At 42.1% G+C, this 24,464-nt stretch overlaps 1 protein-coding gene across 1 annotated transcript; it reads right to left on the bottom strand.

The window, feature by feature from the left end:
- Nucleotides 1-7,748: 7,748 nt before the first annotated feature.
- On the bottom strand, nucleotides 7,749-21,834 carry LOC122478310 (cationic amino acid transporter 3-like). Its single transcript, XM_043571943.1, has 2 exons — nucleotides 21,714-21,834; nucleotides 7,749-10,067 (listed from the first exon to the last, which is right to left on the bottom strand). Exon 2 carries the CDS (start codon nucleotides 9,879-9,881, stop codon nucleotides 8,118-8,120), a length of 1,764 nt encoding a protein of 587 aa, XP_043427878.1. The 5' UTR covers nucleotides 9,882-10,067; nucleotides 21,714-21,834; the 3' UTR covers nucleotides 7,749-8,117.
- Between the last annotated feature and the right edge of the window lie 2,630 nt (nucleotides 21,835-24,464).

Here is a 24,464-nt window from a genome sequence, read left to right as displayed (position 1 = left end):
CAAGCTTGTGTTTTGGAGAAATTAAGGAGGTCTAAGGTTAAACCTTAAATTATGCCAAATTAGCCAGTATTTTACAAACAGAGAATGAGAGCCCAATGGCCTTCCTGGAGAGGTTGAAGGAGGTTCTCATTAAGGATAAAGGGTGTCTATCTCCCCTGACACCCCTGAGACTGAGACAGTTTTAAAGGACAAATCTGTCACTCAATCAGCTCTAAATATTCAGAGGAAGATACAAAAATTGGCATTTGCCTGGAAGGACTCTGGAATATTACAACTTAGGAATAAATCAGAGGCCTTAGTCACAGCCTTATGTACTATGTCAGATGAGACTCCCTGAGGTCCTGACACCAAATGCCATTTGTGTGGCCATTCAGGGTATTGGAAAGAAAAATGTCCTCAGAAGAGACAAAGCCCCACAAGCAATGCCCCTATCTGTATACAGTCACTTTAAGTTTGCCCTTGGGGCCCTCTATCTTTGAAGCCTCAGATAACCAGTGTCCCTGAAAGGGGATGATGGGGCCTGGGGCTCTTCATCATCCCTAAACCAACTGTCCATTGGAAACCCAGAGCCTTGGGCAACTCTGGATGTAGAAGAAAAACCAGTTGATTTACTTCTTAATACTGGAGACACCTTTTCTGTCCTCCTTTCCACTCCAGCCCAACTATCCAAATGCAGCATAACAATTAGAGACATCTCCAGAAAACTTATGACTAAATTTTTCTCTCAGCCTCTGGGATGTATATGGGGAAACCTAACTTTTTCTCATTCTTTCTTGATAATGCCAGAGAGCCACACTCCCTTGCTAGGAAGGGACATTATAACTGAATTAGAGACTATAGCATTACTAGCCTGAGGACAGATGAACAATTGTGTGGAGTTTTAGAATTACGGTATATTGTAGGCTGTGGATACCAGGGTTCAGGAAAATATCTCGCCCGCTATATCAATTAGAGGACTCAATCCCACCTACTCTCCTAAGGAAATGAACAGGGGTCTGACACATGGACACTGTCTTCAGCCCTCAGGATAGTTACAAACAGAGCAGGGCAATTATTATTACCTAGCTTACAGAGCTAGATGATCATTAAGCACTACATCCAGCCTTTCATTTAGGGAGGGATAAAACTTATCAAATGGCCCAAAGGATGTTTACTGGGCAAATTTTGTTAAGGACAGTTCAACAGGAAGTATCAGCCTGTGAAGTTTGTGTTAGAAACAATCCTCTCAACCACAAACTTGCTCTCCCAGGTAATCAAGGAATTGGAACCTATTCAGAGGAAGACTGACATTAGATTTCACTCATATGCAAAGGTCAAAGGGGTTCCAACATCTGTTGGTATGAGTTGATATTTTTACTAATTGGGTACGGGTCTTCACCTGCAAAACAAAAAAGGCACAAAAAGTACTGAAAGCTCTGTTTTATAAAATAATACCCAGGTTTGGCTTACCTAAAAATTTGCAAATAATGGTAATCAACTGCGTTGGCTCTTTCTCTGGTATGACTCCTGGCCCTTGGAAAAGTTTAACACCTAGAAATAAAGCAAACTGTCTGCTTACTCAGCAGAACTCTAAATGACACCTCACAAGCATTAAATTCTTTAAATCAAAAAATTAATTGAATTTAGGGAAGGACTCTTGGATAATTGAGCTCCATTGATTACTTACTGATCTTCCATCACCTGTGTTGTGAGAGATTCCCTCACATGTGTTGTTTCAATATAACCAATAATTCCCATAAAGTCTCACAACTGATAGATGACATCTGGACACAACTGGACAAAGTCAGAGTCTCTCCTGGATTGTTTAACTGGTTTGGAAACTGAGGACAGTATCTTAAAGATGGCATCTTATTGGTCAATATAATCTTCGTGTCTTTCTCTTTGTGTCTGCCAATGTTTGTGCCACCTTATGCCTGCCAACCTTCCTGTGGAACCATCCTGTGGACCACTCGACCAACCCGTGGGTAGACTCTGACTACCGTACCCCCACACAGTCCCTTGTCAGTTTGAAGAAGCCAGAGTGGTCATCGTCCCTGTTCCCTGACAGCAGTCAGGGGCCCTATTCCAGAGGGAGGAATGAGTGGGGAAAGGGTTAACATTAGGCAGGGAGAGATAAGGGATCCTCAGGGAGGCAGGCTGCAGCTGCAAGTGGGAAGCTGAAGAAGCCATGGGATTTGGAAAAAACAAAAACAAAAACAAAAACAAAAAACAAAAAGGATAAACGTATTCCAGACCTTCCTGGGCTAGGTGCCATGTGGGGAGTCTCACAAACTTTCTGATAATGTCCCAATAAAAAGTCAGAGACAGAAATCCTTGGCGGCTACCCAGTCGGGACCCTTCTCACTCTTGAGAACTTTATACTTTCCCTCAATAAACTCTATCACTTTACTCACTCTTTTTCAACCACGAGATGCATTCTTTGACTCCGTTAGACAAGGACCAACATCTTTCCCACCCACTTGGGAGAGGGGGTTCCTGTGCTGCCTCTGCCTTCACACCACGTGCAGATCATCCTGCTTCCAGGAGCTTTGCTGCAGGTTTTCTAAAGAAGTAAACAGAGACACTCAACTTCTCTTATCAACTTTGCTTTTGTCAAAGCTCATTGCTTTCTATGAAGTTAGTTCCACAAATAACCAGTTTCTCACAATCTCAACTCTAGAATCCTTAATTAGTATAATTTTTAATTCTGCTCTTTCTGGGATGGCTCAAATGGAAAGTCCCACTTGGTACCAAAGAAGTAAATAAAATGTCTTCTCTTAGTACTTTCCATGAGGGGTTCTAGGAGACAGGAGCTGGTTACGTGAGTGGTGTACATACAAGGGCAGCTGTGTATTAGGCTAGAAAGTAGAAGACAGGAGGGGATTGCATTGTGGAGGCTGTTTCTCTTTTTCTTTTTTCTTTTCTCTTCTGTCAAACAACTGCTGATTATAGATTTATAGGGGCTCCAAAGCATCCCACCATCTTTGCCATAAACTTCCCAGAATGAAAACTCATTGAGGTTCTCTTGAAAGGGGATGAAAAGTAAATATCGGGTTAGGTACAAACACACAAAGCAGGGCCAGGGAAAGAAGGCAGCTAGTTCCTTATAGCTGGATGAAGTCCTTCAGCATTTGTGTACACACAAACACACACACGTGCTTGCATGCACGAACATACACATGCACATATCATACCCAAATATTCTAACAAATATGGTCATGTTTATAGACCTATCCCAGTCCTTGGTGAATATTTCCACTCAAATTCAATATCATATGTCCATATAAGCAGCACATACGACTTTCAATGTGGTGCTTTATGAGTATAATACACCCAGCCTCTCCCCTTTTCCAACTCCTGATTACAGGATGGGGCCCAGTAAAGGTGAATGAGAGAATGTGTGACTATAAGCTTGCATGTGACATGAAGTGTCTCTCTAACTACAGGCCACAAAGCAAATAGAAATTGTTTTTTCATCATTCACTGTTTGGAACTATCCACTGTCTTTCAATTATCTCTATGCCATCAAGTTTCAGTGATCACATATCTCTTTTTGAGCTGCTACTCAGTGCAGAGTATAGGTCAGGGACTAGTGGTATGAGGTTTCCTCCAACTTGGTGTAAATCCTAGCTACACTATTCACTTTCCAGAAATTGCTTCATTGCACTTTGCATTTCTCTCAGTGTTACTTTAAACTTTAAAAAAAAATGAGCATAATGGGACTCAACTCATTTAACTTTTGTATTAAATAGGTGATTGTGTAAAGTGTTTGGAACAAAGTATAGGGCATAGTAGTCAGGAAATGATAGCCATATTTTCATCATCACGTTGTGGGTATTGGATATGTAAAGAAGTAATACATAAAAGAGATTTTCTTTTCCCTGTGAGGTTTTTAAATCTCATCAATGAGACAAGATAAACACATGGAGAGGAGCATATGAAAACCTAATACTTTTATTTGAGCCATAACATGTAACTTATTATCCAAAATCCAAGCTCTGTTTTACAATTTTTAGCAGATTTCAATGCTCTAATAAGATTGCTTTTTTTTCTTTTATTATTCCCATGCTATACCACCTTACATAAACTACACAGTTACACCAGTCTTTCATTTAAGAAGTTGACTGGAGGGACACCTGAGTGGCTCAGTCGGTTGAGCGTCCAACTTCGGCTCAGGTCATGATCTCACAGTCTGTGTGTTTGAGCCCCATGTCAGGCTCTGTGCTGACACCTCAGAGCCTGCAGACTATTTCAGATTCTGTGTCTTCCCCTCTCTCTCTGCCCCTGCCCTGCTCATACTCTGTCTCTCTTGATCTCAAAAATAAATAAAACATAAAATTAAAAAAAAAGTTGACCGGAGAATTCTTGGGATAAAAAAGATTTTGAGAATTCATTTTGTACACTTCCCTATTTCTGGGAAGGAGATCATCTGAGACATCCCAAACCCAAGTGAGACAGCCATGTGCATGGCCAGAGAGCCTACTCCCTCCCATCTTCCCTGGTCACCCTGTAACCTCAGAAATTCTTCCTTATGTCCAATGTCAATCTGTTTTCCTTAAAATATTGGCCTCTCTTTATAACTGATTCTGATTGGGAATGGGGTACACAAACTCTCAAAAGCTTAAGACAATTCTGAAATGCACACCTGGGAACATTGTTGCATTGCCTATTGGTCTGGGTCTCTTAATTATAGTTCTCATATAGTTTGTTATTAACTGGTTACAAATCATCAAAAGATCCCTTAAAATCTTTAATTTAGTCCCTACCAGAGCATAACCCCTCATGGAGTCATTCATTGGTACTCTCTTAAAGTTTTAATAGAAGTACACTAATTACCAGGATAGTTAACTCCTATTTCAATCCTCCAACCTCCATGGCCTCCTCAATTATAGTCATTAAGTTATCACTCATTTGATGAAGGCACAGTACAACCCTCAGGAGGATCATGACTACTATGATCTTCCCAGTCCTTTTCAGGCCATCATATGAAGTAGGGGAAACAGAATTGGCAGCGGTCCTGACCCACCAATTCTTGCCCCAGAGGAGCCCTGAGGGCCAGGCAGACTCCAGCATGGGCACAGCAGGCATTTTCTCAAAGTGGGCAGAGTGCCAAACCCTGGCACAATGATTAGTGTGGAAGGCCTGGGGACAGGAAGGCAGCCAAGGCCCACACTTTTCCTTCTTCCCAAAATTCAATTTTCTCAGTCTAGGTCCCTCCTCTTGTGCTCCCAATTCCAAAGTTTTCAGACCTTCCATAGTGCTCATCTGAGACCAGACATCTGTCATCAATCATCTAAGGCCAGTGCTTCTCAAACCTGAAAGAGCATAGACATCATCTGGGAGCCTGTTAAAAATGCAGATTCTGATTCAGCAGGTCTGGGTTGGGCCTGAGATTCTGCATTTATAACAAGCTCCCAGGTGACACACACATTATTCGTCCCTGGACCATATTTTGAAGACCAGGATCTACATGACTGTAGCAGTTGCTACAACTATCTTCCACAAAGAGTTTATCCACTTCCATCTGTCTTTTGTCCTCCAGATGGCAATGAGAATCATGCCTGATCCCTTCCTGATTAATCTCACTCCATGACACAATACACAGTGTAAACCTGGCTCATAAATTCCCCTCAAGTGTGGAAACACACATCCCTCACAAGAGTCTTATTCTTTCATGTCTTAAAGGTCCGTGTAGCTCAGAATACTGTCCCATTTCTTTTATAACTTACTTATCCCTCTTTCCCAAATTCCTCCATGTGCATCCTCTTGACCAATACATCTTTTTCAGTTTCTACTTGTACTTTCCCTTCCAAAGTAATGATGCCTCACTACCTATCTAATCACTAATGCCTCATATTTCAGTTTGTTCTTCTCCCCAGTTTGGGGTGTACAATCTCTCTCCCCAAAGCATCTTAGATTCTCTCATGAGATTTTTGCACTAGTCTCTCAAAAAAAGATCTAAAGCATGTAGTAAGTATATGAGTAATCCTGCCTCTAGCAGGCAGTCATCTACTCCCTGTTGGGAAGGTGAGAAATCCTGCCTCTAGCAGGCAGTCATCTACTCCCTGTTGGGAAGGTGAGAAAGCAAGAAAGTAGCTTTCTATCCCTCCTGACCAGAGCAGGCCCCATACATAAATACAATAGAAAGCCACTGGCCCTTCTATGCCAAGGGTAAAACTACTTCAAGAAAGATGCCTTTTGTGCCCATGGCAGAACCAGTCTCATCTTCAGGGATTCCTTGGAGTCAGGTAGAACTGGCTGAGACTTCTATTAGTTTTACATCCCCTCCGCACATCCCATGGGAATGAATGGAGCAGGAAAGGGCAGAGTTATGTCAAGCATTCTCCTGCCCCAGGGCTGTATTTTCTCTGTTCCTCTTTGAATCAACAATCTTGTTCTTCACTATTGGGTCTACAGGAAGGGAAAAACCTACTCCTTGCCCTGAGCAAGATTCTACTCTGATGGAACAGACAGGACAGTCATGAGAACACAGACATAGTCACACAAAGGCAAAACTAGACATGCCTGGGTACAGTTCTAGATACTGTTTTAAAGTTCAGCATGGAGAGAAATACTTTGTTAAGGAAGTCTTTCTGAAGATAAAGGAGTAGCACAGTGCTAGCCTGAAAGGAAGGAGAATTTTCTGTACCAAGGAAATGTGTAAGACTCGATTCAATTTAACATGAATTTATTAATGCTGCTTATGTGCCTGGTCCCAGCTGGATGCTCTGGGGGTGTGAACAAGAAACACTCCTTACCTGTCATCTAAAATCAGGAACAATATACAGAAAACAAAGATACACAGATACCTGTGGTATTTCTTTTTTTTTTTTTAATTTCAGCTTTATTGATTTATAACTGATATATAAAATTGTTAGGTATTTAACATGTACATTGTGGTGGTGATTTGATAACATAAACATTATGCAATTATTCACTATGATTTCTCCATTGTGAAAGGATTAGTGATGGTATTTTAATCTGATTATTTTATTAAATGAAGGTAAGTGTTCAAAGGGTACCTTGGTTTCTCTCACTTCATCTTTATATGTGGAGGGGCTTCAGCTGGAGCTTTGGTTTTCTGTGCATGGTCCCTGGACCAGCAGTATCAACAACACCTGGGAACTCCTTAGAAGTACAAGTTCTGGGTCCCACCTAGACCTACTGAATTCCAAAAGCTGGAGGCTGGGCCCAGCAATCTGCGTTTCCACAAGCCCTCCAGATGAGGTGACACCCACTGAAGTTTGAGCACCACTAAGCAAAGGACTATTCCTTGCCTTTCTCCACCCCCTTCACTGTGACTTTAGTGAGTTAAAGAGACAGCACTGATTCCCAGCTCAGTCCCTTTCACTTTTTTTCCTTGGGTTTCTTCTTTTATCCAAAACCAAATTAGCCACAGGACACATGATATATCTAATAAGGGGTTAATATCTAAAATATATAAAGAACTTACACAACTCAAAACCAAAAGGCCAAATAATCCATTAAAAAGTAGACAGAGAACCTAAATAAATATTTTCCAAAGAAGAGATACTAGATGACAGACACATGAAAATGCTCAGCATCACAAATCATCAGGGAGTATAAATTAGAACTACAATGAGATATCACTTTACACCTGTCAGAATGGCTAAAATAAAAATAAACAAGAAATAACATGTGTTAGTGTGGATGTGGAGAAAAAGGAACCCTCATGTACTGTTGGTGGGAATGTAAATTGTTGCTGTCATTATGGAAATCAGTATGGAAATTCCTCAGAAAATTAAATGTAGAACTACCATATGATCCAGTATTTCTGATATTGGATATTTACCCAAAGAAAACAAAAACATTTTTTTCTAGTTTCTTTTAATAATAACTTGTTTAAAATCAGTATGCAGTACAGACACAATTGAAAAGTACACAAGTAAAAAAAAAGAAAAAAATAGGAGGAGAAGACACATTCTTCACTACACAATACACACAGAGCTCTTTCCCCTACCACCATTCCATGGAGGCCCAGCTTTCCATGTGCTCAAGAGTACTCTCCATATTATGCAGGGGGACCTGACTGCACTCACATGTGATGATGCCAAGCCAAACCTGTACTGGCACTAATGAGTTCAAGGTGTACACTTCTGACCTTAATTGAAGTGGGATTAATTGACCAGGCTGTGCTGGATCCCATAGCTGAAGTAGATAGCAAACCCAATCAGCATCCAGACACCAAGTATAGCCCAGGTGTCAGCTGTCATCTGCATCATAAGGCAAACATTCATAAAGATGGTCAGTAGTGGGAGGAGAGGCAGAGCAGGGACCTTAAAGTGAAGGTGACTGGAGCTCTGTGGCTGTCTCCAGATGACCCCAGTGATCCCAATGATGAGCACCAGGAGCACCACAACCACTGAAATCCACACTGGGTCTCCAGAAAGCAGGACTGGCCACTGGGCCAGCACCAGGCAAAGAAGAGTGAGCAGCAGAACAAGCAGTGAGGAGCAAACATAGACAACCTGGCCAGAGAGTGGAGTGGGGGTGGAGCTGCCTGGAAAAAGTAGTCCCTGTAGAGTCAGCTTCTCTGCTGCAGGTCCATTCTCCTCCTGCACCTCTGCTTCATTTCCTCCAGTCCTCCTCTGAGGCTGATACCTGATGATGAGAACACAAGTAGCCAGCAAAGAGTAAGCTAGCAGGGCCCCAACTGACATGAGGTCCACAAGATCAGTGAGTCTAAAGAAGAAGGCCATGATGGCTGCAATAATGCTCAAGATCACAGTGGCCACGATGGGGGTGTCTGTGCCAGTTTGGATCCTGGCAAGGACAGGGAACAGGAGCCCATCCTGTGTCATCATGTATATCAGATTACGTATGGGGAACATAAAGCCAAAGATGCTGATGGAAAGACTACAGAGGAATCCAAAAGTTACAACATAGCAGGCATGGGCCCAGCCAACATGGAGAAATGCCTCAGGCAAGGTGCTCCCAGGTTGGAGCTGGTAGTAAGGCACCATAAGTGTAAGTGCTGAAGAGACACCAAAATACATCAAAAAGCAGATGAACAGTGAAATAACAATGCCCATGGGGACAGAATACTGGGGATTTCGGGCTTCTTCGACTCTGGTAACAATAATAGTGAAACCTATAAATGCATAGAAACAGGTAGCTGCTCCACGGAGAATCCCCTTGAAGCCAAAAGGCACAAATCCTCCATAGCCCAGAGGGCCTAAGCTTGAGGTGTCATTGAGTCCAGCCTTTACGTAGTCCTCTTCTGTGAGCTTCCAGTTGTGCAGGTCCCCCTTAATGAAGCCAGCAATGATGACAAAAGTGAGGGTCAAAAGTTTCACCAATATGACCACTTTGGAAACCAGGAAAATCCAACTACTCCTCAGAATCAACAATTCCATGAGCAACAACACAAGGCCCACAACAATGAATCCTAGAATTTCTCCAAGGACTTGGGGAACATTTGGTGAGATTGTCTCATGCAGGGTCTGAGATATCTGGTTCCCAAGCAGATTGTCGAAAGCTAAGGTCCAAGCCCGGGCCACAGTGGCTGTATGAGCAACAAAGAAGATGATGAGGTTCCATCCAGTGATGAAAGCCCAGAGTTCACCTAGAGTGACATAGCTGTAGAGATATGAAGAGCCAGAATAGGAAACCTGGACACCAAACTCTGCATAGCACAGCCCAGACAACACAGAAGATAGGCCGGCCACCAACAAGCAGATCACGATGGATGGTCCTGCTTTATCTCTAGCCACCTCACCAGCCAGGGTATATATACCTACACCCACTGTGCAGCTCATACCCAGAGCCACTAAATCTAGGGTGGTCAGTCTTCTGTCAGGGCCCATATCGGCCGCATATTCCTCCAGCATATGTCTGCGTACCAGCTTTTGACCAAATCTGCGAAGTGCCAGACACAGCATTCTAGCTGGAATTGAAGAGGATTCTGGGATCAGAGAGCTGTAGCAAGTTCAGGTGCCATGAGTCTGGAATCAGGTTTGGTGAGGCTGAGTTAAACTGAGTTGGGTTGGGGCTGCCAGGTTCCATTGCTCAGGCTTCACAGCTATTGCTTCATATTTTTTCTTCTATGTGCTATCCCTCCTTAAAGCCTAGAAAAACAATAAATATTTACTGAACAAAGGTGTTCAACCAACCGACCGAAGCTCAGAAATCCCATGTCACTTGTTGCAGCACAAATATCACAGAAACTGACACAAAAGACATCATAGAAAAATCAACCCTGCTTTCTCCTCCAAGAAAAAAGGGTTGAATACCTCCCAACATTCTCCCTTTTTACACACCACATGATATATTCCCATTTGGGTTCCCCTAACTGATGTAGCTTCATGTACTAATTAAGCTGTAAGACACAAGAAGGCATGCATATAATGTGCAATAATCCACACGTGGGATGTTTGCATGGTGCTTGAGTTTGAGTTATGACACATTAATTATAGACTAGTGAACCTTGTTGCAATTACAGAACCATTTTTAAAAATGTCATCTGAATTTAAAATACAAATTTGGTCTCCTGGTCTTTAAACTCTTAGCCCCGAAATCAGCTAGCAAGTTTGGATGTCACTTTGGTTCCCTTTGTCCTCATTCTGCATCAACTGTTTAGTTGTACTGATGGCAAAGAAAGTACAGTGCAACCCTTCCCTTTATACACCGAGGCCCACAGGACACTGCAAACAGGGAGGAAGAGGGAGAAAGAGGCAACACCTTTATAACTACCTGCAAGAAGAAGAAGAACAGGCTGTCTGATAAGAAAACACTGGAGAAATAGGTGCAGCATTCAACCAAAGGTCCATTACTAAGAAGGGAGAAGAGCCAGAACAGCCTTTGTGTGTGTGTGTGTGTGTGTGTGTGTGTGTGTATGCATGCATTCTGACCTTAAATAAACTTTACCCATAGCAAGCAGGCAAAAGTTCACTACGGTTGTATGTCTACAATTGTGAAAGTGTGATGTGTAGAGAGGAAAGAAGTAGCTCACAATCAAAACAATTCCTTCCGTCTCCTCCTCTCTGACTTCTAGGAGAGAAGATGAGCTCACTTCTGCAGACAGTCTCCTCACTGGCTACCCTGTGCTCAATAAACACCCTGCACCATCTGTGATGTCAGCTTCCAGCAGCCTGGAGACTGGGAGAGCAGCAAGCTGCCCTGCTTTATGAGCTTGTATTAAAATACTCACTTGGAACTCCATACTAATTTTTCACAAAGAGTTATTTTTAACTCATTCATACCATGGTCTGAATATAACAAATATACCTGCATGTGGTTCTTCTTTTCCCCTACTCCCTTGCTGCTGTTCAAATGATCAGCTCCACAAGGAAAACAAAGCTTTGGATGAACAATTGACAACAATGCCCTGAAAAAGGCTCTGGAGAATAGAGGGAAAAAAGTCACATAGCCCACGCTCTCCTCCATATTCAGGCTTTAGTTTTGAAAGAATTTTAAGAAATGTCAGAGGCTTCTAGAGAGAGAAAGGTCAAGTTAAAATTGAAAAGTCTTCTCTGTAGATGGTCAAAAGGAACCCTTGGGTTACAGTTCAGACCTTCTGTTTACAAATCCATCTAGACTCCTTATTTGCCACCCACCAGTTCCAATGTTATGATTTACTAACCAGCATGCAAGATAGATAAGAAGAGTAACTTCTTAACTCATGGAATATTTCTGCTCTATGAATGTAATTGATGTACCCACCCCCTGCCCCCACCAACGCCAGGCTTCAGACCCTTCACTGATGCCCCACTGCCCTTCCTTCCTAGTCCTTCCTTCCCTTCATCATCTGACCCGTGATTATTTCTCTAGCCTTATTCCTTGGTGCTAAATACTTGTGGGGCCTAGGGTTACTGAGTTAGACCACACATTGAAAATGCAAGGCTCAAATACAACAACAACAACAACAACAACAATGACAATAGTATTTTACCTGCAGATGTCTCATCTTATTTCTGGAAGAGGTAGTGATGGGTACTACAGTGGTGTGAGCAATAAACATTATGTCAGAAATTTTGGATTTGAGCCCTGGTTCTTCCGCTTGACTACATAAACTAGGGTAATTTGCTTAATCTCTCTAAGCCTCAGTTTCTGCATCTACAAGGAAACTTACTTGACTTCTCTTACTGAACCAATGTGAGAATTGGATGAGAAGATACAAACTATCACACACTCCTGGTAGGAGTGTAACTGGGGTCACCATTCTGAAGCACAGTCTTAGTGGAATTAAGAATGCACACACCCTCTCACCCCACAATCCCTCTACAAGGTGAACACTCCAAGGAAACTCCTGAATTCATAAGGAGGTCCTTATGAGCATATTCATCACAGGACTATTTGTGGTAGCAGGAAGTTGGAAGCTATGCCAGAGTCTGTTACTAGAGGGATATAGAATTAAAATGTGTCATATATGCACAATTAAATACTGCACAGCACTCAGAATAATAAAGTAGATTTACAGGAAGAAACATGGGTAGATCTAAGAAACAATGTTAAGTGGGAAAAGTAAAAGAATGATGAAGTGTATAGCACAATGCCATTTATGTTCATTTTAAAACCTGCCAAAATGAGTATATTTGTCAAGGATATACATATATCTATTAAGAATGTCAGATCATTTGCTCAAAACATTCCACTGGTTTCCTTTTTATTCAGGATTTGAGCCAAAGTCTGCATTTACAATGGCCTACAAAGTACCACAGTATTTATCACTGACCCAGCTACCTCTCAGCCTTTGTTTCTCTCTCTTCCCACTCATTTTTCTGTAGTCACTGGCCTCCTAACCATTCTGGTCTCCTAACCCTGCCTCGGAGGAAAGCTAATGAGGCTGTTAAATAATTATTTTCAAGTTCTCAGAGTTTCAGAGAAATGGAATTTAAATGAAGCATCTCCAGGGATTATATCAATCCCTCTGTATCCTAGCACAGCTCCTTCCTGTTCCCAAAGTATATAAATTCTCTCGGCCTTCTTCAATATCAAGACAATGAAAACTCTGGAGCCAATCAAGCCAGTGGCACCCCAACAAGTATAAAGTTTTTGGATAGTTGAGCTTCCCCAGAGTTTCCAAACTTCTAACTCAGCAGACCTGGAATGAAGTAGGGGGCAGTCAGGAATACAAGTGTAGAAGCTCTGAGTTCAGAGTGGGAGTTTTAAATAATAGTGAGTGTGGTGCATGTGTACACCAACACTTCCACAGTGGAAACAGGTAAGAATACATATGAAAAGGTAAACAGGACAAAACTACTATGACACTGGGTCTGAGTCTCATATCCAAAGGTAGAAGAAATTAGTTAACAAATCCGAATGAAAAATGGAATCTTCCCATTTTCTCTCTCTGTTTGTGCCTTCTCTAGAAGTTTGTGTTCAATCATAGTCCTTCTTTTATTCATTCAACAAATATACTGATCCCATTTATTGAGCAATGCACATAAAGCGAAGGAAAACACAAATATCCCTCCAATCATGTTGCATATATCTTGCAGTAGGAAGCAAACAATAAACAAATAAGTAATTCAAATATAGATTGTGTTGGATTTGTAATCAGTGCTATAGAGAAAAGGGAAGCAAGAAAATGTTAGGATGTATTCAGAGGGGGTGTTGTGATTATAAAATGGGGATCCAAGACAGCTTCACCTTCACACTGTTGTGCAACCATCATCACCATCAGGTCTAGAACTTGTTCAACTTCCTCAGGTCAAACTCTGCACCCATTTAACAGTAACTCCCCATTATCCCCTCTGAGCAGACCCTGCACACCACCATTCTACTTTTTGTCTCTATAAACTTGACTAGGCCAGGTACCTCATATAAGTGGAATTATACTATACTGTCCTTTTGTTTCCTGGGTTACCTTTAAGCCTTCAAACATGTATAATTAAAATGGAACTAGGATATAGGAGAAGGCTGCTCTTCCTCCTCTCCTCAAGTAGCAAAGTGACAGTGAAAGTCTTAAATATTCACTCATTCAATAAATATTAAGCACCTTCTATTTTTTAAGAGTTTTGAGAGAGAGAGAGAGAGAGAGAGAGAGAGAGAGAGAGAACACAAGAGCAAGCTCATGAGAGTGAGTGGGGAGGGCAGAGTGGATCCCAAGCAGGCTCCATGCTGTTAGCACAGAGCCTGAGGCAGGGCTCAAACTCACAAACCATGAGTTCATGACCTGAGTCAAAACCAAGAGTTGATGCTTACCTGACTGAGTGACCCAGACACTGCTCCAAACACCTTCTAAAAGCCAGTCCTAGTGCTTGGTGCTACAAAAAACAATGGTGAGGAAAAAGACATGTTCCCTTCTTACATGGCACTCATTGTCTTTCACAATGTTCTTATGTCATATTCCTGCCCAAAATTTGTAACCCGAATCTAATGATAAAAGTGATCAGTCTATAGGGGCACCTGGGTTGCCTCAGTTAGTTAAGCATCCCACTTTTGATTTTGACTCAGGTCATTGCCTCATGGTTTGTGACATTGAGCCCTATGTCAGGCTCTGCTGCTTGTAGCAGGGAGCCTGCTTGGGATTCTATCTCCCCCCTCTCTCTGCCCCTCCCCCACTCATCCTCTCTCTCTCTCTCTCTCTCTCTCTCTGTCAATAAATAAAAAATATTAAAAAAATCAGTCTACAAAACAACTTTCTACAGGAAGTTGACTTTCTAGAAAACAAATGACCTGTGCTGTTTAAAACTGTCAATGTCAGGAATGACAATCTGAGGAACTGTTGCAGATTAAAGGAGAATAAAGAGACATGACAATGAAATGCAGTGTAGATCACTGGACTGCATTTGGATCAGGGAGAACATTTTAGTATAAAAATTTGGACAATTAGTAAATGTTGAATATGGATCATATTTCATACACACACACGTACATTGGACAGAGCAAGCAAATGTGGGACAATATTAACTAACAATTGCTCAATCTTGATGAAAGCTAAAAGAGTGTTAATTGTACTATCCTTGCAATTTTCTGTAGGTTGTATATTTTTCCAACTAAAACATGTAGGAGGAAAAGTAGAATGTTCCACTAATAAATGTTATGGATTCTCCTTCCCTGAATGCCCTTTATAAACAAGCTTGCCGTCACTTTTGGCTGGAACAAAACCCCACCGAGAATGACCTAGTACCAGATCAGGAACTTTAGATTAGAAGAGTGGGTGCAGGTAAAATTAATTTATCTTTGATTGACACCAAAATTGTCAACAAGCAAAAATACCTGAAAAGAAACACAACCTTGGCTCATGTTAATACGGTTATAAAAATTCCATAATCTTATTATCATTTTGTGGGATCACTAGTAAACCAAGGCCATAGAATTCAACCATAGAGGAATTTGGGAACATGTGCAGAAGCTGAAGGCAGAGAAAAAATTGTATCTGGCAAATAGGGGTACGAGGTATATGCAAGACCTAGGGATACATAAAGAGTGTGGTGAAGGAGAACGAGATTTGTTAAGCTAAAATTAATGTACATGTTATTTCATTTAACCCCCATAACAGTCCAATAAAAAAGTATTATTATTCCACTTTACTGACTGAGATGTTAGACAACTGTCCCAAGCTCATTTAGTCAGTACAAAGAAAAGCAGGAATTTAAAATTGGGTTTTTGTTATTTCAGAAACCATGTTCTTTCTACTGCAGCATCCTACCTCCACAAAGAGTGAAGACTGTACAGCATAGCTATCTAAGCAGTATTTGAGCCGGTTCTTTTATTTATGCCAAGGTCACCTTCTGCTAATGTCTTCCCTTTCCTCCCGAATATATACTGATGGGCCAGAAATGGAGGTACTGAGATCATTAAATCTGAAGGTGATATGTGGCCAGGTCTTGCTAAAATCCAAACCTAATATAGGGCCAAAATGTCTCCAGACTATCTTTTTAGCTGCCAAGAAAGATTCCAAAGCATCACCATAGCTATTTCAATAGTTCCCAGATATGATTTTACAGATAATTATAATTTCTGCTCACAACATTAGCCCATCTCCTTTTGCTTGGCTTTTAGTAGAAATATAGGATAGTAGATTTCTAGATGCCAAATATAAAAGTCCCCTTCTGAGACTCCTTTCATCATTCCATTCCAAATATTTTCTAGTCACTACCTCATTCTTTTTTTATTTTTTTAAGTTTATTAATTTATTTTGAGAGAAAGAGAGAGAAGAGAGCGAGACAGTCCCAAGAAGGCTACTCAAGGTTGGTACAGAGTCCAATGCAGGACTTGAACTCACAAACCATGAGATCATGATTAGAGCCAAAACAAGACTCAGATGCTTAACCCACTGAACCACCCAGGCACCCCAGTCACTACCTAATTCTTGAGAAAAAGAACTATCTTTGGTGCAGGTAGAGTCTGCTAAAGAAGAAAATGAAACCTTGATTCTCATTGTGTAAAGGAAGATGGGGATGGAGAGCAGACATTTTCTAAAATGGTAGCCTAAAGGCAGGAAGATGGTTGCAATTTCCCTGACAACATAAAAATCTCCAGTTTGGGCTTCCCAAATCTCAGTCTCACTCTAGGTTTCCAAATGCTGCTGGTACACACCGCCACAGAACATCTGCCACAAATGACGACAGCCCCGACTGGAACAGATGAGGGTAGGAAGGCAGATGGTGCCAGTTTAAGCAGGATGGTTTAACAAAACATCTTTTTAAGCTTCCTGTTCACTTGGCCATTTGCTCCCCAGACTTGGCTGCCAATCATGAGCAGATTGAGAATGTTCACCAGAGAATGGTAAACCCCAGAAGAACCAGTACCATAAAAATGTCAGCTCACTAGTCAATCCAAAATGTGATTAATCCTTTCCAGAGCTAAAATGGCAGAGAGATGCTGATAAAAGGACTTCAGCTATGTCAGAGTGATCATTCCGGCTTGATTGTGGTTGAAAACTAGAGACTGCCCTAGTATTATATATATATATATATATATATATATATATACACACACATATATATATATATACACATATATATGTATATATATATACACATATATATGTATATATATAATTATATATTATATATATTATAATATATATTATATAATATATATATTATAAAATATATATATATTATATATGATATAATATATATATTATATATGGGCATGAGTGTTCCCCATTGTTACCCATGTCTGTGAGCAGCTCAGAGCTCATGGCACCTAGAATATTGTTAGTATTTATTAATCATCCATGGAAATAAGAACAAAGACCACTGCGTATCAGGCATTACTACACACCTCTGTCTATTTTTGGATCTCCTCATTATTTTTTTAAACTTATAAATGAATATGGACTTGAAATAAAGAGTAGTAGACATTCTGAACATGCTGTTAGTATAGGAAGATCAACACAGAAGATAAAGGATTGCCTTTCTATTTTAGTTTAAGAAGGAAGAAAACCCCAAATATGTCTAGAAACAAGAGGATTGACAAAGCATCTAAGGATCCTGACTTTTTTATTCAGGGAAATTCCATAAAAAATTGGAAGTGAGAAATTCCAGCTGAACTCATTGGTTTCAGATATTTGGGGATCACAAACTTAGCCCTCAATTCAATTCAGTTGACATGAAGTCACAAGGTGCACTTAGCACCTTGTTCACACTAGACCTCGATCTAGTAGGTTTTTATGGTTTGCAAATAGTGTACATCCAGGGCCAGCCTCCTGCCATACTCCCTGGTCCACCCTCCTTGTCCATATTGGTAACTTGAATAACGAGATTCTCTCAGCTCTCACTCACATTCACCCAGCAGCCATCATAAAGTATTGCCCTTGAAGCAGAATAAAGCCCCAAATCACCTTCTTACTGACCACTGCATTGCACCAGATTACTGAAGTATGAGTGCTCTCTACCCTCTTTATGGAAAATGACACTTTCCTCATGTCTTAAAAAGACATACACACACACACACACACACACACATACACACGACACATACTCTCTCTCTCTCTCTCTCTCTCCAGATGTATAGTTTTCTATTCTCTATTAAGTCCAAACTTCTAAGATCGTACTTCTACATCTTTCTTTTCACTGTTCTTCTATCACTTACTCCAATTAAACTTTTCTGTGGCTCTTTCTTCAACAGGACAATTCTTTCTTCATGCATGCACATCATGCTAGCATTAACATCAGCCCTTCACACAGGCTGTCCCTCTGTGTCCAGAACACACTCTTTCCAAACCCTGTTCAACATGAGCTTCCTTCCAGAAGCTTCTCTTGGCAACCTACAGATAGGTATCTTATCTATCCATATGCTCTCCTTGCCCCCTGCTGTCCTCTCACTAATGTCCAGTGGCATAACTCACTGGCCTAGAATTTTGCCCTTAGACAACACCCAGTTAAGGAATATGGTAGGAGTTGTAGACGGTAAGGTGGAGCCCAGGAACAGAGTTTTTGCCTCATGATGCTTTCAGCTTGACTTTCCTTTCCCAGCTGATATCTGAGATACAAAGAGTTACTTGGCCACGGCCAAGGAAGTACCCCACGCTCTATGGCCCAGTTTGGCGATGTCAGAGATCTGACACTAGAACTGAAGTCCAAGTAAAATATTAATAGGTGCAACCAAGATTTGAGCTCGAAGGCATGGAAGCTTTCGAATGGTCTGCTCATTAGATAAAGAGGAAACTCAGCCACCTCTTCTAACTCACCTACCTACCCTAACACTCCCAGCACTACACTTCTCACATGACATCCCAGTCAGGAAAAGTATGAATTTCAAGTCAGTGAAAACCCATCCTGATGCAGACTAAGACACTCCACACCAATTGTATGTAGACCAAATTTCTCCACCCAAATGTAGACTAAAATCTATTTAGATGTAGACCAAATAATCTTTGCTTCATTCCCACAATACCCATGGGGTCCCTGGTACACGCAGACACAACACTAGTATCATTGAATAATTATTTGGGTACACAATCAGATAGCCAGACCTTCTCTACAGGTTGTATAGACTCTACATTCTCTGGTATCTTTCTGGGGTAGTTGTGAACAAGACACCCTTTCTTAGTTCCTGTGGGATAACTGCATTAAATGCAACATTAATCACTCATGTTTTCACTCATATAGGCTAGTTTCAGGCAGAATCCAGTTTTGGAAATTCTTTTTTTTTATTTATCTATTTTCTTTGAGAGAGACAGAGACAGCACGAGCAGGTGAGGGGCAGAGAGAGACATCAGGAGAGAGAAAATAATGAGCAGGCTCCACACTGCTAGCGCAGTGCCCAATGCAGGGCTCAAACTCACAAAACCATGAGATCAGGACCTGAGTCGAAACCAAGAGTTGGATGCTTAACTGACTGAGACACCCAGGTGCCCCACAGTTTTGGAAATTCTTAACATTTCTCTATCCCACCAAAACAAGATGATCATCTTGACAAATTAGAAAATACTGATCCTCTGCTTCTAGAGGTTTTCAGAAACTAGATGAGATACCAGGAAGAATCAGAATGAGATTTTCCAAACAAGAATCCTAAGGAGACCAGGGGAAAGCCAGGAAGGGTGTGCAATAAGGGATTAGAAAATGATATGATATATTGATGTCAACAGTGAAAATCAATTTCTTCTCTACTTCTTGTGATTTTCTACTTCCTTTTCCTCAACCCTGAATCCTGTTGACACCTAATAAAAGTCCTCAGGAGAAAGTATTAGAAGGAAATCCATATTCCTGTCCACCTTATTTTCCAAACTACAATTGTAACATAGGATGGCTATTGTTTACAATGAGCCCTGATACACACTCATTTTTATCAAGAAGCTTTGTTAAATAGCTATATTTTGCCCCCCAATCCTTGCTTTCCTTGTAAGAAGAGAATCTAGAAATCCATGCAGTGTCCAATCCATCACTACACTCTGACTCCACTTTCAGACTAGCAGTTTTGAGTGGTCAGAGCCTATGGCTCCTTCTTCCATGTACCTCCTCCCAATATTCACCCTCAGTAATATACTGCACACAAGGTGGCTTTGGAAAGGCCGACTATCTCTCTGGTATCTTTCTTCGTATCTTTAAATGTGTCCTCTCCTTTCATGTAAGGACTCAGCTGTCTTTCTCTCTGTCCTCTCTCACCAGAGTGTGCTTGGTTCTTCTTATAACCCTAGGTATCTGCTCCACACTACCACCAGCTCCATTGGAAAGTTGTTTTGTTTTGTTGAAGGGAAGACACCAGATCATCTGGGTCATATGTAAGTTGTATTATATCTCAGAGTCCTGAGTTCTTATCCAAATATAGATCAGTATGACTTCTCTGCCAAGATCCATCTGCCTCACCCCAGGTCAGGAAACATAATGAATGTACAACAGAGTGACAGCCACCAGCCTTAAGGGATAATCTTTATCCCTCTTCCCTAGTTTTTTCTAAACTCCAATCTGCTTTGTGATTTCTGTGATGAAAAAAGAAAATAAAAAAGGAAGAGGATAAACCAAAAACTATAATCCAAAAATAATAGTCATCAATTTGCAATATACTTGGTGAAGGATATTTGCCTCTACACATGATTTTGCTTAAACTAAGGTTAAAATGAATCTGCCTTCTGGAAGCACTTACCATATACCCATTGATAATGGAGAAAAGTTGCCCAATAAATTCTAGAAGGTAAAAGAAAGACAACCTAGGAATCAATATTTGCCACATTTAATCCATAAAACAGGCTTTATGCATAGATAAGTGTTGTCTGGGATTCTGTTGTTGGAGTACTGCCCACAGTATACATGACATTGGGGAGTGGGGGAGGGTGGAGAACAGTTTAAGACTCCAAGGGCCTTGAGGAGTTGCAAATAGGTTTTGTGATAAGAACAAACTGCCTCTTGGAGACCCAGTAAGTCAGACCTATTTTCAACTTCTCTTCCAATCCTTATTAATTAATATGTCTATCATGAATATAAAATTCATAGATTCCAAAAGAAAAAAAAAACAGAGCCTTCAGTTTTCAAGGTTTATTTAGCACTGGTTCATAACAATATGCTTGGGAACTCAGATGAGCCTTCATACAGTTTTAAAGATCACTGGGCAGCCACACCCCAGTGGAACTTGATAATCTAGTCTCCTACAGCCTGCCCTGGCCTATAATCAATCCCTACCACCTTTCTGACTTAGATAAGAGAGGCAGTGAGATATGCTCAGCAATTAAAAAAAAAATAGATATTTAGCTCCTTAAGCATTGAGGAAGAAGTACTCCCTCTTGATGATAGACCACTTTATCAAACTGGACCTGCTATTCTACAAAGTCCACTCCAATGCCTTCCCTAAAAAGATATGATACAGAGACTTTCAGAATCTCCTGTGAGAAAGTGTGGCAAAACATGAAGGAGGCAGCAGAGCCAGGTGGAAGAATCTTCATTCATTTAAAGAACATGTCTAAGGATACTATGTGCTTGGCTCAGTGGGAAAGACAAAACTGATAAAGCAAGCCCTGCACCAGGTCATAAAGGAAAGGCCAAGAAGGAGGGCAGGGCAAAGAAGTGGGAAGGACTCTGGAGAGGAAACACCAAAGAATAACCTTCCCTGATATTTTCCTCAACAGAGCTGAGAACATTTTTGGTCTGGAAGAGAACAGAGTGTAGGCTTCCAAATCACTCTGACCCCAACAAACCTGTTTGCCCTTCCCAAATTTGAAAGGCTTCTGGTCTGCCCCCTCAGTCCACAGTCCAGCCATGAAATACTTTCTGCTCAAACCCACAGGGCATAGACAGCCAGCAGTACTCCAAGGTCAGCTTTCTTCCTCTCTGGCTCCGTCTCAGTTTTTTTGCCAACTGTATAAACACAAAAAAGTCACTTACCAATGGAATTTTCCTACCTCAGAGGAGAAAGACCTGATGAGAAAGTGCAAGCCAAACCCAGGGAAAGGTAAGAACTTGGCCAAGTAGAGTCAGGCTTGGGAGTTAAGTGCAGCTGTGCCCACGGGGAGTCGGGGAGTCGTGGCCCTGGAGATGTCAGGCACTGGGGAGGTGGGGCCTCAGTGGAGGCAGGGCTCTAAGGAGGCTGGGCCTTTGGGGAGGTAAGGATTTGGAGAGGCCAAGGCCTGGGAAGGGTGGGAAAGGGTAAAGGAGACTCCTTAACTGGAATCTGGGAGGAAATCTGGAGGTGGGCAATGGAAGACTAGTGGGGCCCTGCACAGGTGAGGAGGTGGACTGAGGGCTTAACGGGACTTTGTTGCAGACTGTGACAGCCAGATGTGAATTTAGAAATAAACAACCTTCACAGAGTCCTGTATATGGAGGAAGTGGTGGTTTGCAGGAGGAGATTGTGGAGAGCCAGTTGGAGCCAAGCCTGTGGTAATTGGGAAGCCAGTCCAAGATCCAGTTAGAGTCCACTCAGCAGTCCTTTAAACAGGATAGAAGCACCCCTCCTCCACCAGCCACCTCTCACAGGATCTCCTATTATGTTCGTCAAACACTCCTATCCATAGGTTCCTCAAACACTCCCATCCATGCCATCCATATCCACCCACTCACCCTAGTTTCCCATCATTCCAGAAATAAAACTAAAAGGGAACTGGCTTGAGCTTCACCACAAAGGATTTACTGATACAGTCATTCAGTGTTTATAGCACATTCTAACTGAGTATGCATTAAGCATTGTGTTAGAGGAAGTAAGGACAAAGATATAGTCCCAGGGTACAGAGCTTCATGCTCTAGACATTCAAAACATAGGGTTCTAAGACCCTGAACAATGACCAAAGAAAGGTTCCTCCTTATTCCCAGAACATTAATCTTCAAACAGAGGCAAGACTCTCAGAGACAAAGAAGGTACTTAGAGACAGAGGGATGAATGCACAAGTGATAGACCCAAGAAGCCTTGTACCTCAGGGAAACAGGGCACCACTGCTGCTACTTGATAGTGCTGAGAGTCCTCTAAACCCTAAAGTAGGTTCCTTAAAGACTTGGGTGTAGTTTCAGGGAGGGGAGAGAAGGGCAGTGGCAGGTCCCTAAAGGGACAGAGCATTTACTATCTATACTAAGACAGCACATTGAAATTGGAACAGAAAGAATTGTTCCGTTTGTAAGGAAGAACCTCCAACTGAGGAAAACCTACAAATTACATTGACCCTGCCCTAACACATCTCCAGTAGGTATGGGACAAGGGCACTAACTGAGCACCTCCTTTGTTCCAGGTACTATGCTGGGTAGTGGATGAGAGGCCCAGCCAAGACTATGGAGCCAGAATTCCTAGAGGCAAAGGAGATAGGCAGGAACTGGAAGGATGGCTGTCATGACAGAACAGTAGGGGAGGGGCATCTGTGTGTTTGATTTGCATCTATTCCAACAGTCCTAGGATGTCTTCCCCTGCTTCAAGCTGAAATTTTTCCCAGATGTGCATCTGTTTGAGGGAAAGAAGGGAAGGTGCAGGGGAAGAGTCTCCCTTTCCTTGCATCTATTCCCAAGGCAATCTTTTCCATTCTCCCTGTGCTATTCACTACCTGCTGGGTAGAGAGTAGGTGGCAGGGGTGGGTGGTGGTGTGGAGAATGCCAGGGCCTCCATACAATCAGCAGGTAATGAAAAAACTGGTCCAGGCACCCTCTTTCCCTCCCTCCCACAGGCTACCAGGGGTCCTCAGCCTGGATCTGTATCCATGCACCACCTTTGGTGGCCAAGCCCTTCCAGGTGGACTTGTTGCCATTTCTCGATGCTGCCAAGGAGTCTTCCACCATCACTCTTGCCTTTGCTGTGGTGCCCCAGCCTGACCACTGCCTCCACAGTGGACACAACAGCTCTGAAGCCCCCACTTGTGTCCATACCCACAACCCCAGGCTGCTATCTCTGCACCCTTGGCCTTGTAGACCCAACCTCAATGGTCGCCCAAGCCTGGATTGCATCTGTCTGGGAGAAGAAGACAAAGAGAAAGGGGCCCTACATGTGCACCCTTTCCGCAAAGGAGTTCCAGATGGCTACAACCTCCAGAGGCAGGAAGGCATCCACAGTGAGAGCCAAGGCTGGCGGGGTCCCCTCAGGTGCTATGGAGATGCCCACTGTGGTGCCCTGAGGCACCTGAGAGTTGCCAATTGAGCAGATTTGGCAGGGAAGGGGAGACGTGGGTGAGGGGCAGCGGAGAGGCCATTGGTGGACAGTGACTAGGACTGCTTTGAGAAAGCACATCTGGGAGAAGCACACCTGTGAAATGACATGCTTGGCAAGGCTTTTCTGCACTCTCCTGATGCACTGCACTCTTTCCTTTCTCTGTCCTCTCTCCAGAAAAACAGCTCCCTAATCCCCCAGGCTTCTCTCTCCCCCAGTTCACCTCTCCACACTTCATACCTGCCAAGTTTTGTGGCTCAAGTTATGCAGATTTTTGTATTAATCCTAAGATCAATTTCCTGAGTGTGCAAAAAATGGTTCAGTGCTGATCTAGCTGAGTTTCAGGGATGAGACAAGCTCAGGGTCTTCATGCTATTCCACCATCTTAACTTGGTCTCGCTAAGTTTTAATGATTTGTTTCTCCTTCTCCTCTCTCCTCCCTATCAGACCTGACCCGACCCACCTGTCTCCTCAGTTGTGTTGAAGCCCACAGGATTGTGGGCAGGGGTGGCAGA

This window comes from Prionailurus bengalensis, unplaced genomic scaffold (assembly GCF_016509475.1).
Source record: "Prionailurus bengalensis isolate Pbe53 unplaced genomic scaffold, Fcat_Pben_1.1_paternal_pri Un_scaffold_49, whole genome shotgun sequence".
NCBI lineage: Eukaryota > Metazoa > Chordata > Mammalia > Carnivora > Felidae > Prionailurus > Prionailurus bengalensis.
The sequence above is the reverse complement of the archived record's forward strand: the minus strand, read 5'-3'. Positions and strand labels throughout refer to the sequence as shown.